General features: G+C 41.5%; 1 protein-coding gene across 2 annotated transcripts; it reads left to right on the plus strand.

Annotated features, from left to right (window-relative positions):
* Window positions 1–301: 301 nt before the first annotated feature.
* Window positions 302–17813, plus strand: HSDL2 (hydroxysteroid dehydrogenase like 2). Of its 2 annotated transcripts, none has more exons than XM_064641793.1 (11): window positions 302–446; window positions 3139–3302; window positions 3712–3810; window positions 3938–4052; window positions 7838–7941; window positions 8825–8923; window positions 14284–14478; window positions 14980–15051; window positions 16342–16491; window positions 16938–17066; window positions 17508–17813. In XM_064641793.1, the coding sequence occupies exons 1-11, from the start codon at window positions 385–387 to the stop codon at window positions 17618–17620; spliced, it is 1302 nt and encodes a 433-aa protein (XP_064497863.1). In that variant the 5' UTR covers window positions 302–384; the 3' UTR covers window positions 17621–17813. The 2 variants fall into 2 exon arrangements, with proteins under 2 accessions (XP_064497863.1, XP_064497864.1); XM_064641794.1 differs by lacking the exon at window positions 302–446 and adding an exon at window positions 1140–1189.
* Window positions 17814–18024: the final 211 nt, after the last annotated feature.

The raw sequence follows: 18024 nt of genomic DNA on the forward strand, positions 1-18024 counted from the left end.
CAGCCTCTCCTCTTAAGAGAGATACTCCAGACCCCTCATCATCTTTGTTGCCCTCCGCTGGGCCCTCTTGTCCTGAGGAGCCAGAACTGGTCACAGCACTCCAGAAAGTGGGATGGCAGCAAAGCCTCCACTGATTTGAGTGGGACCCGCAAGACAGTTCAGGCCAAAGCCTGTGTGTTTCATACACCCGGCAGAGAACGAAAGAATGCGGGAAACCTCCCGATTCAACCTTTCATCCCACATAGGCCCGCTCCACACCCAGGTTGGCTCGCACCCCCCGACCGCGCCACCCCCGCTCCCTCCTCAGCCTCGGGCGGCCGGTCCGGCGGCTCCTCGCTGGGGTCCGCGGCGCTGCCCCCGCCCCGGCCGGGCCGCTCCGCCCCGATGAGGCGCGGCGGCTGCGCGGCCCGCGGGATCGCCGCTGCCGCCATGCTGCCCAACACCGGGTAAGGTGCCCCGTCCGGCCCGGGCCCCGCGCCCCGCTCCGCAGGGCCGGGCCGGGGGGACGCCCGGCACAGCCGCGGCTGCTCGGCCGCCGCAGGGCCCTCGGGGGGGCTGGGCTGGGCTGGGGCCGCCGCGGGGGCTCGCGGGACGCTCCCGTGCGCGGCGCTGCCCTGCCCGCGGTGCGGGGCCGGCCGGGAGCGGGCGGCGGTAGCGCAGGACGCCGTGTCCCGGTGGCCGTGGGGAGCAGCCCGGGGGCTGTGCCGGCCGAGGGTTCGTGCCAGTGCCCTTGAGCGGCACGTTTTGCAGTGGAAATAGTTACTGGAGGGTTTTAACGTAGATTCGGCAGTGTATCTGTAACTTTATACGTGTAAAACTATTCTTCCCTGTCTTGTGCCAAGCCAGTACCTGCTTACCTGGCAGTCAATTTTTTTTCCAGTATAGGATCTTTTCTGCCTTTTAGCCTTTCAGAGGCCAACACTGCTAACAGCTAGGAAGATAAATTGTTATTATTTGTTCCTGTATGTTATAAACAGGATTATTCATTAAAATCCTAGGGTCTACAGTGTCCCTGATGTGATTTGCAGGTTTCTGCATTACCAGTCATTCCTTGTGGGAAAGGAACCTATGTTATTGTCTTTCAAGATCCCCAGGACTGCAGGGCACAGAGATGAATTCGACATTTTCTGTCTTATTTCCAGAATTCAGCCGTGATGGAAACAATACATATGCAACCTTCACAATACAGGTCGTAAACAATTTTGGACAGGCACATGCTTTATAAACTTGTAAACTATTGGGCTGCTAAGCGAACTAAGAATTAAACCCAAAGTCTTACAAGTATGATTTAACAAACCACCACCTCTAAGCCTGACCAACCAGCTAGTTTTTTACTAGTTTGTGCACCCATGCAGTTCATATCATCATATCTTAAAATCAAAGCAAAAATATTGTGACAGAGGATGTTGAAAGCCTTGCATTCACCCGTTCCATTGAGCAAAGGGCCTGCTTTTACTGCCAGTGTAGCAGGAGGAGTCCCTGTGTCTTTCGCAAATCTCAGCTGCAGGTGAACTTTGGTTTTCCTGGCACCACCCCAGTATGGCTGATAATGTTTCTGTTTCCTTCTTTGTGACCTGGCTTTAATCCCACTATCTGTATCATACTTATGTTTATGGGAGCTGATTTACACGTTCCCTGCAAAGCCATGCTGGTCTTCTGGTACATCTGCTTGTCTTTCTGAATGGACCAGTCTTGCCCTTGGCTGGGCTTAAAGCCCCATCAGCTCTCCTCAGCTTCTTTCTCCTCTAAAGTTGCCTCTTGCTGGACCCCATTTACCTCTTCCCTGACTAAGGAGGATTCTGTAGACTTCACATTGGTTGGTTAAAGGCAAAAGACAGACTCTGGCCTTACATGACTGAGTATTACAGTTTGACTGTATTGCAGAATTGAACTTCACTCATTGTGCATGTGACTTGACTCTTGGCAGCAGTTTTTTGTGATTCACTGTGCTGTTTAGATATTTTTTTTTATATGCCTTTCTAGAACTCAATTTTGCAGATGAAAGCTCTTTGAAATGGCATCTGCAGGACTTTGTTGACTTCCTGGGATGCCATAGATGCCTTCCCCCTTGCAGGGGAAGATCACTCGCCCTTTCTGCCCCATTCCAGTTTTCTGCCTTCGGAAAGCAAACGCTCTCCTAGAGAGCATTTAAGAGGCGGATGTTCTCAGATTTAGAGGGGAAAAAACCCACGTCTGAAAACAGATGTGGAGAAACAGTACTAAGTCTGGCCCAATCTGAAAGGAAAACTAATGCAGGCTTGGAGGCTGGTGTGTAATATTTGTAATGGAAGCAAAAAGTGAAGTCACCATTACACAGTTTTTATGCATTCTCTAACTGAAGTTAAAAACTCTTGCTTTTGCTGCAGAGTTACAAAAAGCAGCATGAGCTTTATGCAGAACACTGAAACACACATTCCTTCATATGGAATACCTGTGGTCTAAGAAACGTTATTGTTGAATATACTTTAAAATGGAGTTGATATTTCTCTTTTCAAAAATTCAGTGACATTGTGTCAGCCAGACATCTTTCCTGTATTCTAAAACGTGTTTCTCCAGAGGTTTTGATTGAACCTGTTCATTTGGAGGACCCGCTGGATTAAATGCAGTTACTGAAAAACTGTTGAGCATAGAAGATTTAAGAGAAGTAATTGCCATTTCTGAAAATAAAGTTTTTGCATATGGCATTGTGGTTCTGGCCTTGAAACTTTATACTATGTTGAGACAGCAGTTCTTTTTGTATGGAGAACTGTGACTACTAAATTACAGAGATCTGTGTAGGTGTGTTGTCTCCTTAGAAACTGGCATTTCGTTTTTTACAAATTACTCCTTTTCCACTGTTGGAGAATGTAGCAGCTCTGTTGTAAACAGTGTGTGGGATCATTTTACAAAGAGGGAGAAATGTAACTGGGTGACCTGTGTAACCTTCTTGCTTTATAATGTTTGCAAACTGCTGCTTTGCTGTAGCTGTAGCCATCCCTTTTGTGCTTGAAGGCTGTTTTGTTAGTAAAATGATGAGGGCATTTGTCTGGTTGAGAGACTGCGCTAATTACTTTTTCGCTTAGAGAGTGATAAAAGTCAATGATTTACACCTTTTTCTTTGTTCTCCTCTTTACCCTCCACTTACCCCTTCACCTTCAGGAAACTGGCAGGATGCACCCTCTTCATCACAGGCGCAAGTCGAGGCATTGGCAAAGCCATTGCTTTGAAAGCTGCTAAGGATGGTGCAAACATTGTGATAGCTGCCAAGACAGCTGAGCCCCATCCTACTCTTCCAGGGACTATCTACACCGCTGCAGAAGAAAGTGAGTTTTAACAAATGAAAGTCGGTTTCAGGTGCTAGGCTGGGTGTAAGCTTAATTGTCATACCTGAATGGAAAAATGCATAGATATTCCAGTTTACCTTTACTTAAATAAGCTTAGTGCTTCTCTGGCCTCTCAGGAATGCTGTAATGTTACTGTAATGAAGATGTATGTGTATATAAATGTAAAAATGCCATGTTACTTGAGGTGTATGAAATACACATTCACAGTGTTAAGATTTGATTTTGGCTTCCCTGTTCTTTATACAACACATAAAGAGGTCACAATTTGAGAGTATGATTTTCAGTGCCTTCTTGAAGCATGTCATTGCATCAGAGATTCTCAGAAGGTTCGTGTTATTTGTGCCATCTGAGAGCAAATTTTTAAATGTTTAATTTTTTAATTGTACAGTTGAAGCGGCTGGAGGAAAGGCTTTGCCCTGCGTTGTTAATGTGAGGGAAGAAGAGCAAATTATTAGTGCCGTGGAGAAAGCTGTGAAGACTTTTGGAGGTATGTTAATAGTGTGGAGGAGACATGAACAGGCAGATTGTTCAAACAAAAAGAGAAAAGAACAGCTGCCTTACTCGGGGCTTTTTGTCTTTAAATGTTAATGTGAAACGACTTATTTTTAAACCAGGGATTGACATTTTGGTGAACAATGCAAGCGCCATCTCTTTGACTGGCACTTTGGAAACAGCAACGAAGAAGGTCAATCTTATGATGGATGTCAATGTACGAGGAACCTACCTTACGTAAGTGCTGAGTGAAGGAATCGGAGTAATTGTAACAGAATGTATGATGTTTTTCTCAGTTTTTCTGAGAAATTTTGTAGTTTTATTGCTGACCTAGAGTTGGAGTGTAATTATTCTACATGTGCTCACAGCGTTATTGGTCAACTGTTTGAAATTAATATTTGTAAGGACTAATTGCAAGTTGAAGTAAACAGGAACCTTATTACTGTAGTCATTAAGTGTTCACAAGCATCTCCATGCATGTAGGAAGAAGAAACTAGTTTGTTTCAAATGGAGCTCCAGCTTGGCTTTGCAAAATGCTGATGCTCTTTCATTTCAAGCAAAATTACTAAATCTTTGCATATATCAGGTGCAATATCTTATTTGTCAGTTTCCTCCTCATAAGCTTTTAATCTTTAGAGACGTTATATAACATACCATAGCTAAAAGAGAAATGTTAAAGATATCTAACTTAATGATCTAAAGTGTTCTCCACCTACTTTTGACTTATCAGTTCTATCATTTATTTAAATTAACCAAGATTTGATTTCACTATTTCTCTGGTCCTTATTCTGCACATTTTTGGGGGTGGATTCAGTGGGTTGGATCATCTTTTCATGTACAGGAAGTCATTTAGAGCTCTGTCTTAAAAACAAGGCCTTGATTTTGACAGAATTTAAGAAAAAAGCCCTTAGGATGATGCAGATTCTCAAATTAAATTGTTGCCTGATGTGATCAGAAGGTTTCTTATCAAAGTATTATCACAGAATCATAGAATAGTTTGGGTTGGAAGGGACCTTTAAAGGTCATCTAGTCCAACCCTCCAGTCTAGAATAGTGTCTGGTTTTGTGCAGATGAATCTGGTTATCAGATATTATGATTATATGCATTAATGTCATTTTGCTAAGAGTAAGTGAACAAATTTGCTATTTAAATAGCGTAAAAACACGTAAGTAGCAGCTTTCTGAATTAGAGAGATGTGCTCAGCATGGAGAGAGAGGATGGAAGAAAGAAAGACTCTGCTTTCAGAGTGGCATTTCTGTGCTTTCATTTGGTGTCATCTACTTTTGATAGGCTGTGCTTCTGTGCTCAAAAAGGAAAATTGAGTTTGGAGTTTGACATTCCATAAAATCCTCTATGTGTATCTTTGGATAAATCTCTGAATGGATTCCACTGTATCGAATGGCAAGTTCCATCTCTTCCTCTCTACCCACTAGCGACAATCATTTTCTTGGTGTTACATCTAGGTATTCCAAATTAATGGGGCATTCTTAAAGTCATCTTTGCTTTTGGTCCTATTCTGCCTTGAAAAGATCAAAAAGCAGGTTCTGTGTGCTGCAAATGGAAGACTGTATGAAAGATTAATGCCTCTCAAGGGAAATGGTCTTTTTCATTGCTTTTGTAACTCTCAATTAAGAAAACCTAGTCAAGCATTTCTGCCTTTTCTTCCCCTTGCTTTGTGTTTTGTTTCTGTTTGTAATTTGTAGAGATCTATTTTCAGTGTAATGTTCAGAAAATTACAATGGTTAAAAAAAAGGGGTGTGGGGTTTTTTTCCCTGTGGAGGACATCGGGAAGATGTCCCATCTTACAGAGTGTACTTGTTGACATAGAATCATGGAATCATTGAATCACAGAATAGATTGAGTTGGAAGGGACCTTAAAGATCAGGTAGTTCCAAGCCCCCACCACAGGCAGTGACATCTCCCACTAGACCAGGCTCAGAGCTCCATCCAGCCTGACCTTGAACACTTCAAGGGATGGGGAATCTACATCTTCTTAGGCAACCTGTTCCAGTGCCTCACCACCTTCACAGTAAAGTATTTCTTCCTAATATCTAATCTAAACCTATCTGCTTTGAATTTAAAGCCATTCCTCCTAGTTCTATCACTCCATGCCCTTGTAGAAAGTCTGATCTCCAACCTCCTTGTAGGCCCCTTTATGTACTGGAAGTCTGCAGTAAGATCAGCCCAGAGCCTTCTCTTTTCCAGGCTGAATAACCCGAACTCTCTCAGCCTGTCCTTGATGTTCCTTCCCTCTGATCATCTTGGTGGCCCTCCTTTGGACTTGCCTCAACAGATCAATGTCCTTCTTGTGTTGGGGGCCCCAGAGCTGGATGCAGCATTCCAGGTGGGAACTCACCAGAGCAGAGCAGAGGGGCAGAATCCCCTCCCTCAGCCTGCTGGACACATAACTTTTCATGAAGCCCAGAACATGACTGGCTTTCAGGAGTGCAGGTGCACATTGCTGGGTCATATTCAGCCTCTCATCCACCCATTGCTGGGTCATGTTCAGCCTCTCATCCACCAGCACCCCAAGTCCTTCTTGGCAGGGCTGCTCTCAATTTGTTCATCGCCTGGCCTTTGCTGATACCTAGGGTTGCCCTAGCCCAGGTGCAGCTCCTTGCACTCGATCTTTTTAAGGTTCATGAGATTCCCATGGGCCCACTTCTAGAGCTTGACCAGCTCCCTCTGGATCGCATCCTGTCCTTCAGGTGTGGCAACCGCACCACTGAGCTTGATGTCGTCAGCAAATTTGCTGAGGGTGCACTTGATCCCTTTGTCTGTGTCATTAATGAAGCCATGGCATAGTGCTGGTCTCAATACCAACTGGAGGGACACCCCTCGTCACTGATGTCCATCATGACTCGGAGCCATTGACCGCTACCCCCTGGACGTGACCACCCAACCAATTCCTTATCCACTGAACAGTCCACCCATCAAATCCTTTTCTCTCCAGTTTAGAGAGAAGACTTTTAAGAGGAACCATGTGTAAAGCTTTGGAGAAGTCCAGATAAATGACATCTCTAGCCCTTCCCTTGTCCGCTGATGTAGTCACTCCACCATAGAAAGCCACTAGGTTGGTCAGGCAAGACTTGTCCTTGGTGAAGCTGTGCTGGCTGTCCCAAATCACCTCCCTGTCCTCCATGTGCCTTAGCATAGCTTTTAGGAGGATCTGTTTCCCAGGCGCAGAGGTGAGACTGACACGTCAGTAATTCCCAGTCCTCCTTTCTACCCTTTTTTAAGATAGATGCAATGTTTCCCTTTTTCCAGTCATGTGGGATTTCACCTGGATAAATCTCTGAATGGATGAGCTAGGGATCCCCAGGTGAAAGGAATCAGGCAAGGAAGGCAAGAGTCCAGGGTGGCTGAGTATGGAACTGCTGGTCAAACTTTGCCTTATGAAGCTTGATTAAAAATTCTCAAGCAGAGATCAAATGCAAACATGTATCCTAGTGCTAGAAATGAAGTCCTGTGACAGTTTCTATAAAGTAAAAGTTATGATTTACAGATGTGTAAATTCAAAGGAGAATTCTCTAAGCAGAGAACGGATTTTCAGTTTTGCCTGGAATATTCGTAATAGCGTTTCACTCTGCAATAGTATGTCTTCAACCTGGTTTTAAAGAACAAGTAGGTATGGGTTCAGAAGACAATGTATTTGTTACTAAATGATGCTTTGCACAGTTAATTTTGCTTATTGCCTTATAGTGTTTTGTTGCTTCTACCAGAACTATTACAAGGAGATTTATGGCTTCTGACCATCTGGAAAATCAGCGTCAGTTGATGCTGATGCACTGTTTGGAGTATGTGGTCAGTTTGCATGAATGAATGCTAGGCCTGAGATAAGTGATCTGGAACAGATATTTTTTTGTTGTTCTTTATATCAGTTAAGTACTTGATACAAGAAGAGGGTCTCAGCTAAGTCTTTTACTGTCATGAAAGTACTGGTCTGCTAGTATGGTTTTTACTGTAATTATAGGTGGTCCATAAAATAAGAGGAGACTGATATATCTGAATCAATCTTTCAGATCTAAAGCATGCCTTCCCCACTTGAGGAAGAGTAAGAACCCCCATATCCTGAACCTTAGCCCACCTATGAATCTGAATCCCATATGGTTCAAAAATCACTGTGGTGAGTAGCATTCAGAGCCTTTGTTGCTATTTTTTGAGAACCATGTAAGCAGCTGGAGTGCCAGATCTTGTATCTTTAGCACTGTATACAGACTGGCACTGGAAGAAATTGTTTTGTGGGAAAATGTAGTGCAGGTTTCATGGCCTCATAATTCTTTATGTTTTCAAGGTAAGAGTCTGTGCTTTTTCATGGGAATTGTTAAGACTACAGAAAATCTTCTGCTCCAAATAGAGACTGAAACCCAAAATCTGTTTTCTTACTGATTCAGCCTCACGTTTGTTTTACTATGGATAAAGCTCCATGTTGTCTTTTAATATGGAAATTAGTTTTGAGGTGGGAAAGGAACTCCATGTTATCTTGAGGTTAGTGTTGCTCATTTCAAAACTGTGGAAAAACTTTCCATTTTGGACACTTGTCATATTAAACTCCAGGAAGTTCCAGTTCTTTCCCAGAAAAAGTTTCACTTCTCCAAGTAGATAGATGACAATGATTTAAAATTCCTGCTCCCTGCCTTTTTTGTTTTCTATAGGATGTAGTTTGGTCATTAACAGCTTGTATGCCTTAGGCCTCATGAAAAAATCGAGCACTCTTGTCAGTGTTCTGTGTATGAAAAGCATGACAAAAACACCATACAGCCAGGCTTCAGTCATTATTTTTGGCAAAATGTGTGTAGCTCTCGTTTTATTGTAGTGAAAAGATGACAGTCTACAGTCTATATCTGACAGGGGTGGCAGAGAGAAGGGAGAGATTCTGACTCTGGGAAGGTACTGTTTTGTCTCAAAAACCTTCTTTTTCCTTATGAATCTATTACCTTTTTTACCTTTCCTTGATAGTTATATTGATAGAGTGTAAACTTTTATCTTTTTTACACTTCTTGTCTTAGCTTATACCATTTCTAAATACGGGATGTCCATGTGTGTCTTGGGAATGGCAGAAGAATTTAGAGGAGAAGTTGCTGTCAATGCTTTATGGCCTAAAACAGGTGAATTTTTTTTATTGTACTAAAATATTGACTTTCTGTGTTTTGACTGTTGGAACTTGCTTTATTTGACATTTAATATACTTCAGATTTCTTCTGGAATTAATTCAGGAGAATTAGTGGTTCTTTTATATCATTTTGGTTCATCCTGCACGGGTGCTGGTCTTCATTCCTAGTTCTCACTAGACCATTGCCACTTTGATCTAAACTCATCTTCAGCTAGTTTGCAACCCATTCAACTCCTTCAGCTGTTAAAGCATGCATGCAGATTTGGCTTGTCTGTACTTTTTCTCATGCACCCAGAGTTTTGGTTTGGACAGAATCATAAAAGTATTAGTGTGCTTTCATTAGCAGATATTGAGCATCTGTATATGTTGTATATAGAATTCCTGCTAGTTAAGTTGCCAGAGTTCACATGGAACTGACAAGATAGATACCTCTGTGAACACAGAAGTAGTTTAAAAAACCCTGTTCCTAGAAATTTTGGCACAGTGAAGTTCTGTGAAAAGTTGTTCACAGAACTATGTGATTGCAAGTTACAGGAAATTAAAGAGCTCTGTGGAAGAAAAACAACTCAGTGCTCCCACAGTGTGTTAACATCAGTTTATTTTCTGTGAGTCTGTGGGGGTCAGGGCTGCTGTTCAAGATTTGGCCAGCTGTTTGCCAAGGAGGCCAGTCTCTTCACCCCAAGTACATCTGTGGGCAGAAATGATACTGATGTTAAAATCAATACCAGACAGAGGGTAATCCTGCCCTTTAGTGGTGTTAGCCCCATCATTGTGTTAGGAAACATTACAACAGCAGTGTCTATTTCCTTAGCCTAGTGCAGGGAGGGAAGAAGCAAGAAGAGTAAAAAATATGAGCCAAAATCCTCTTTTGAGGATGGTGCTGCAGTGTAAGAAGTATTTGTACACAGGCACTTTTCAATGTTTTCATGTTAGGAGTTGCAGGCCTCTTTTTACTTGTAGCGCGAACTGGAACTCTCTGATCTGCTTTCTCTAAAGTGAGAAATATGAGCAAAACTTAAATATTTCAGACAAAATCAGCTGAGTTTCTTAGCTAAAATAGGTGATAATCAATTGGACACTTGGGTTAGTGTGTCTGACAGACTTGGTTGTTTTTCATTGGTCTGGATGCTTCCATCTTAAATTCTCCCAGTAAATGGATGCCTCATAATTCTTCTCACTCTATGAGTTTTACATATAGAAATATTTTGGTAAGGGATAGACCTTTTTTGAATTACAGTTATATTGTTCATGATAATTATATCATCACAAAACCTGTACTGTTTCGAAGAGGATAAGGTCTTCATTTTTGATGTACTGAAGGCAACTACCTGTGTAACTTTGGGGTCTGGATTGCCTTCCAGTGGAGTCAAAGCTCACCTTTCAGGTTTCAGGTTTGTGTTGTATTTTTTTATTTCTGAGGCAGTTAGAAGAAATATGAACTTGTTTCCGCATACTTGCTTTTTGAGTGCTCCAGGAAAACCTCAGAAAAGTTTCAGTGAAGATTTCTGAGGATCTGTGGGATCTGGAACAGAGCATGAAACTTGATTCTTGAAGTCTGTAGCTCCCTAGACCTCACACCCATCCCCCTGTCTTATCTTTAAAATGCCACTGCTAAATGGGTTTTGTATCTCCTCAGAATCCTGTGGGGGGGAGTAATTTGGTTTTTCATTAACAGAGGTGACCTTTTACCTACCATTGTGTGGGTTTTTTACAGTCACTGACTGATCAAACAATGTATGTTGTCTGTGAGAGCTAGGGACAGTAAAGGAATTAATCCACAATATGTCGTTCAGACAGAGACATGGTATGAAGCTGCAGACAACACTACCAATTTCACTTATTTTTTCATGCAAAAGATGTTACAAGATTACGGGTGTCTTGTGAGAGCACATATTTACATTCTGCATAGGCACATTATGTGCCCCCTCCACAGCTTTCTGATTTTCCAACACCTTCTTTCTGTTTCTGGATATGGTGGAATAAACATCCACTAATAATATGGTGGAAATGAGTTGGTGCCTTTATGGGTCCCGACATACCATTGAAAGCTAAAGAATTTTTTTCTGCAGAGACCAGCTGGTTATACTAAGTCTATTTTGCAATGTAGCTGTTTTCCCCCACCCATCTGAATCATAATTTGGCCTCCTATTTTTCATGGCGAGGGAAAAAAGGACCTGTCAGAATTTCACCACCTGCTCACAATGGAAATTTTTTCAGAGGGATGGCTAACTTCATAAGCAGAAGTTACATTAAGTCTTATGTTGCATATTTGGATACATTATTTCTTTCTCACGTTTGCATATACTGCAGCACTCCAAATAGTACCAGTGTCTCAGATGTGGTCTGTTATTAAAGAATGTCTAGATGGTATCAAGTAAACTTCTGCAAAATATGACATTCTTATGGGGGTGAAGTAGGAAACCCGAACCAAAGAAAGCCATATCTGTCTTTCTCTTGTGTGTTGCAGTGCCATTGTGTCCTTGGTAACACATCTGTACCTGCTAAAATAAGTTAGAGGAGAACACTGCAGGAACTGCCACTTGTTAAGGAGTGAAGCTAATACCTGTTCCCCACAGCATCCTGTAGTACATGAGGCTTGGAAGTGCAGGAAGATTCAATTTACAAATGAAAACGTTATCTATTCTAATAAATGCTTTTCTAAATGAAGATTTCTCTCTGGGAAATGCTGCAAAGTATTTAAAAAAGTAATTAGGCTTTCTGTAGAATTCAAGGTATGCAAAAGAGCTTTTTATTTGATGAATCCATTCTTGCTCGTTCATCTTAAGGCTGTTAGAAACATTGGATGAGCTCTCAAAGTTTGTATAAATCAGTGATGCCTCCAGGAAAACCAGTGTGTCCTCAAGTATAAAGGAGGATAATGTGTGAATTCTCTAGTACGAAAAATACTCTTTTGAGAGGTTTCTCTTCCAAAAGTGAGAAAGTTAACTACTTTCTTGTGGTCCTCCAGAGAGATAGTGTTACAGACTTCCACCATATCTAAAATAAGTTGCAAAGTACTTAGTTTAGAAGTCCACTATAATTTCATACAAATGTGTTAACCTCAGTGTTAGTATGGATGCCTGGATCTGTTCATTTACATGTGACAGTATGCTGGTAATAAGATGCCAAGAGCTCTCCATTTATCTAAAAGTGAAAGAGAATGCCTTTCAGAAGGGCAATCCTATCACAAACAGCACAGAGGAATAATAGAGGTGTCCTGTGACAAAACTGGAAGTCTCTTCATGTGTATTAGAGGAAAACCAGCATCACTTTATGTGAAATGAATATAACAATGTGCAGTCAGACTACTGTTTGAGACCGTTTTGCTTTAGTCTATGTAATAGGCTGACTGTGCTCAGAAGAATAATAGTTGACACTAACAGAGAAGTGGTAGAAATGTGGGCCAGGAAAAGTGAGTGGCTTAATGAATTGTCAGAATAATTGAATATATTTGGGTCAACAGAAGCCAGTAAATTTCATCAGAGTATTTGACAGAAATATCCTCTGAGCTGTTGGTAGTTACTAAAAAAAAAAAAAAGTCGTGCAGGGCAGATAGCATTTCAAAGGACTAAAGAAAGGCAAATTTATTTTCTATTCTTAAAGATGAGAAAAAGACTTAGGGATACCTACATATATGTACAGTATATCTATTTGTCACTTTTTATTTAAATGTGTATTTATAGCAGTTCACTTGATTTTAAAAAAAGAGAGGCTGAGGTTGGTTAAAGGTAAATGAAACCTAGGGACTAATCCTGACCACAGAAGAGTAAAATAAGGGGGTCAACAAGAACATCTACATACCTTTGCACTTTCCTAGAAAACACTTGGACAGGAGTTCTCTGGCCAGCACTGAAGACTTTTTTCTGTTTTCCCAGTTCCTACTTTGGAAGGTGAATGATCCAGCTCAGATAGATATGTCCTGCACAGTACCTATTTTTTGCTCATTAAGAAATGTTGGGATCATTTCTGCATCAAAATTGCTCTTACTTTGTGTGGAATGGAGGCACCGAAAGGAGGAAAAAAGTGATGTAAAATCAAGTTTATTGTTCTGCTTCCATGCTCTTCTGTCCCAGATGTAGGAAAGGATTTGCAAGTCTGTCCCAAAACTTGAGGGTAGAATGTTGAGTCTTGAAAAGCAGATGGAAAAAAGCAGAACTGTATGAGGGGGAAAAAGTAACATGGCAAGTGTAGAACACTACAACACTACATCCTTTCTGTGGAATAGGATGAAAGAAAAATGGAATGGATACCTCAGCCTGGAAGAGCAAATCACAGACTTGGACTGCAACATACCATAGTGTTAATAGCTCCCATGGGGGAGGCATAAACAAAATTAATGGAATGGTGCAGAAGTAGCAGAATTGGTTAATATAAGAACCAGAAGCTTAGGAGATGTGAATTTTATTCTTGGGTCTAACACAGCCTTTCTGTGAAATCTCGAACAAGTTGTTTGAGGTTTTGCTATTTGGTTTCTCATTAACTTTGGAGAAACCCTTTAGTATCACAGAATCACAGAATGTGCAGAGTTGGAAGGGACTCACAAGGATCATCAAGTCCAACTCTTAACTATGCACAGGACCATCCCCAAGAATCACACCGTGTGCCTGAGAGTATCTTGAACTCTGTCAGGCTTGGTGCTGTGGTGCTTGCCCCTGGGGATCCTGTTCCAGCGTTCAACCACCCTCTGGGTGAAGAAGCCTTTTCTAACATCCAACCTAACCTCCCCTGACATTCCCTCGGGTCCCGTCAGTGGTCACCACAGAGAAGAGATCAGTGCCTGCCCCTCCTCTTCCCCTCACAAGGACGTCGTAGACTGCAATGAGGTCTCCCCTCAGTCTCCTCTTCTCCAGGCTGAACAGACCAAGTGACCTCAGCTGCCCTTCACCATCCTCGTTACCCTGCTTTGGACACTAAGAGCTTAATGTCTTTCTCATGGGAGTTATCAAAAGGCTAAAATTAATCATCGAGATTTTCAGTGTAATAATCATCGTAGGGAATACCTCTTAATGACTCAGGTATCACACATTCACTTTAAGGAAAATAGTTATCCTGTTAGTTTTTCATGACCTGAATAACCCTCGAAATCCAGAGGGGGAGGGTGTGACCACTGATAAATAGATAGGGGGATGTGAATGTCATAAAACATTCTGCCCTTTTTGATTCCTTTAGTAGTTTTCTAGTTTTCACTGTTGCTTGTAAAGAGTTATTTGTTGGTTGGGAGTATTTCATAGCTTTTGTCTTCCTACAGTTTCCTTTTGCATGAAAAGAAAATTAAGTTTGTATACTTGCAAGAGAAATGGGAATTCCACGTCATGAATTATTAAGCTTTGTTTCCTTACTGTTCAAACTTTCTAGCCATACATACAGCTGCTATGGATATGCTGGGAGGAGCTGGAATAGAAAAACAGTGCAGGAAAACAGATATCCTGGCAGATGCTGCATACTGCATTTTAACAAAACCAAAAAGTTTCACTGGAAATTTCATTATTGATGAAGTTCTGCTGCGAGAAGAGGGAGTTAAGGATTTTGATGTCTATGCAATTGCACCAGGTAAAAGAGACCTTTAAGATGAGAAGTAAGTTCAGGAAGGAGGGAAGGACATATGGAGAATATTAATATAGTTTTCTTTCCAGGGGCTCTTACATTAGTCTGTAAAAAAGTTGCTTTGCCTCAGCTTTGAGGATGTGCCTTCCCGGAAAGCACATATGCATCCACTGGGAGTATAATAATCAAATGCCTATTAAATTATATTAAGAAATTCTTTAATGAAAAAAAAAATCTACCTGCATTGTAGATGTATGTATTAGTATTTAACAGCTAGTGAGATAGATTTTTATTCTTTTCCTTCTTCAAATGTTCTTCATTGCAACTTTAAAAGCCCTCTAGGTCAGATTTTAAAGGAACAAAACTCTAAACATGTTATTTCATGCTATGTTTTTTCCTTCAAGTTGTAGTTTATTTACTTATAGACTTGGCTGTAATTTCATATGAAATTGATTCCTTCTGTCCAACTTTACTTGGATTTATTATTACATTTTTCCTTCCTCTTAGGTCACCCTCTGATACCTGACTTCTTCTTGGATGTTGAGATTGACACTACAGCTGTGAAACAAAAAGGATATGGTAGGGAAAGCACTGTGTGTACAAGTCCATAATTTCTGACAATAATGAGTGCCCTCTCTATTTCAAGTTGTTTTTCTTTTTTCTCCTAAGAGTTTGGACTTCACTCAAGGTATTTAGGCAGAAACCCTTTTCTTATTTGGAGGGTAATATTTACGGAAGTAACTCTGCACTAAAAACTAGAGAAAAAATCCTACCTCCTTCAGGACTTTTGTGGTATGAAGTCAGTGCATTATTTTGAAAAATCCTTTTTTAAACATCTGAATGTAGTAGTAAGAAGGTCACATGTAAATATCACTGGAAATTAAATAGCAAACGGCACATTTTGCAGGAATATCTCCTTTGCCTTGGTAAATTTATACAAAAGAACATCACATAAATCCTCCATGGCTTCTTAGATGAAACATGCACAATTTACACAATTAAAATAAGTCTTAGATGAAATGCAGAAATCTTTTTTAGAAAAGCTTTGGTTTTGCTTTTTCAGAACTGTAGTGTGTCAAGTTAGAGGGCAACTAAGAATGCTGAACAGGTTTCATAGGAGTGTTGAAATAGGGATAAGAGAAGGGCAGAGAAGGCAAAGTTTGAACAGTTCCTTTCTGTTGGAAATACTGTTTGAGCTGTTGAACTAGGAGGATTGTTCTGCCAGAGATGGATGGTGTTAGTTCCCTGGGCCTCATGATACTGGGACTCACAGAACAGACCTAACTGGTTTTTGGTATTGAAGACACCTAGGAGACTTTCAACAACATTTTTAGAGGCTGTTCAGCTTGACTGACTTTGTAAATTGCAAATGCTGTCATACAATAGAATGCTGATCAAAGCAGCAAATTGAGGCTTAGAAGCCTTTGCAGAAGAATTCATGAAAATATACATGTTTTTTACAAGATAGACAAGACAGAAGTATTTTGAGATGAAAGTGATGGCTATTAAAGACGCTGTTGTTTTTTTTTTTTTAGTGTTGTCAGGAGTATATGGATTACATTAAAAAACTGCTGTGTAAGCATTTGTAATGAACTGAGAACAGTAAGAATTTTGCTGTCGTTTTATTTCCACTTTTCTTTTGACATATTAGGAAGTGAAATATATTTCAGAATTACCTGTAATGCTCTACACCTATTCAGATCCTAGGTGCAGAAAGCATCCTTTATGGGTGTAAATACTAAAATGGGAACATAATCATTTACTCTACTTTGAAGCTTAAATCTTTTCAAATGGAGCTCTCAATGCATATTTCTCCATTCATTTTTAAAGTGGTTTTCATTTGAAAGAGAAAAATAATCTTTCTTGTAGGTGCTGCCCAAGCATTGAAAGAGGAGAAGACGGAATCTGCTCCAGCCAAGCCATCCGGGCCTGTTGCAGAAACATTCAGAGTTATTCAGGGGGTCATGACAGAAGAGAATGTGAGAAGTACTCAGGGCGTCTTTCAGTTTGAATTATCTGGTAAGAGCATCAAATGTGAAACCTTCCCTAGCAAAAGGCACTCAGTGATTTCAAACAGAAGCACTCACCTTTTCAAGCGGATGCCGAAACAGAGCAGCTCCTCTCCTGTTCTGCTGTGATGCTCCTTCTCACGACCTCCAGCAGGCACAGGGAGCTGCTGCCACTCCCGCCGTAGGCGGAGCCTTTGTCACTTTGTCGCTGCCCTCCCTCGCAGGGTTGGTGTGAGGACAGGCAGGGGTGCTCCCAGGGTCTCCTTGAAACACCCGCTGCCTCCAGGTCTGTGAGCGAAGGGCAGCCTTTGGGCTCTCCTGCCCGTGTTCCCCACATGGGCACGTGGGGCTGGGGTCACCTGCCAGGGGTTGGCTTTGGCTGCCCCCAAATGGGAGGAGGGCAGAGCGCCTTTGCTGCCTTTGCTGCCTTGTCACCTCTCTTCATTCTCTGTGCAGGTGACGGTGGAGGCACGTGGTATATCGACCTGAAGAACAAGGGTGGGAGCACTGGCTTTGGAAAGCCCCCTGGGACAGCTGATGTGGTTATGAGCATGTCGAGTGCTGACTTTGTGAAAATGTTCACAGGTGAGGGACAAAGGCCTCTGTCAGACCGGTGCCCAGAAAACCTTCTGCTGATGGGGGAGGAGACTGGCATCTCGCTTTCTGATCTGGGATGGAAGAGCTTTCAGCTTTTTGTGGCTCAGGAGAAAGTACAGGCCAGAAGTGCTTGCATTTTTCTGGACTCCTGTGTTTTGTGAACAGGAAGAGAACAAAAGCTTACTCTTCTTTTATTAACCAGCTGTTGACATTTTAGCAGCCAGCGTAGCTTCAGAAAGAATCCAGTCAATGTGTTGTATTTGTGTTCTGCACAGCTCTACGCAGTGTTTCCTAAATGTGCACTGCTTTTACAGGAGGACTTGGTAGCAATATAATTGCTAGGTTTCGCTGTTGTGGCATTATATTTTCTTGTGCACAGGCTGTCTCCCATTCCTTTAATTTTCTGATGGTTCTATTTCTTCTTTTTAGGTAAACTAAAGCCAACTATGGCCTTCATGTCAGGAAAATTAAGGATTAAAGGAAATATGGCACTAGCAATGAAGCTCGAGAAGTTGCTTACACAACTGAACTCTAAACTGTAAGGGGAAACCCTTGCTAGAAGAACAGTGGCCTTTCATATATAACTGCAATACTGTTTTAATTTGTAGTCCTCATTTTTCTCTGATGCAATATAAGAAATACGGATAAAATGTGAGGTTTTTGTAGGAGAGGTAACTCCATCTGATTAAGGGAAGAAAGTGTTTGTGATTAAACTAATTGCTTCTCAAGAATACACTTCTTAGGTTGCAGATGTTTTCTTTACTTCTGCTCCTCTGGATCAATGTAAGTGATCTGAAGTGAGTTTTTTCCTGCATAGTTGCTTGTACACATTTCCTGTGAAAGAGGTGGGGAGAGCAAATGTCACCCTGCAGATCTGTGCTAGAAGTGCTAAGTGGAAGCAATATGGTCAGTTTTGCAGTGCCTTAATTATACCTGGTAAATTGGC

This window comes from Pseudopipra pipra, chromosome Z (assembly GCF_036250125.1).
Source record: "Pseudopipra pipra isolate bDixPip1 chromosome Z, bDixPip1.hap1, whole genome shotgun sequence".
Lineage (NCBI taxonomy): Eukaryota > Metazoa > Chordata > Aves > Passeriformes > Pipridae > Pseudopipra > Pseudopipra pipra.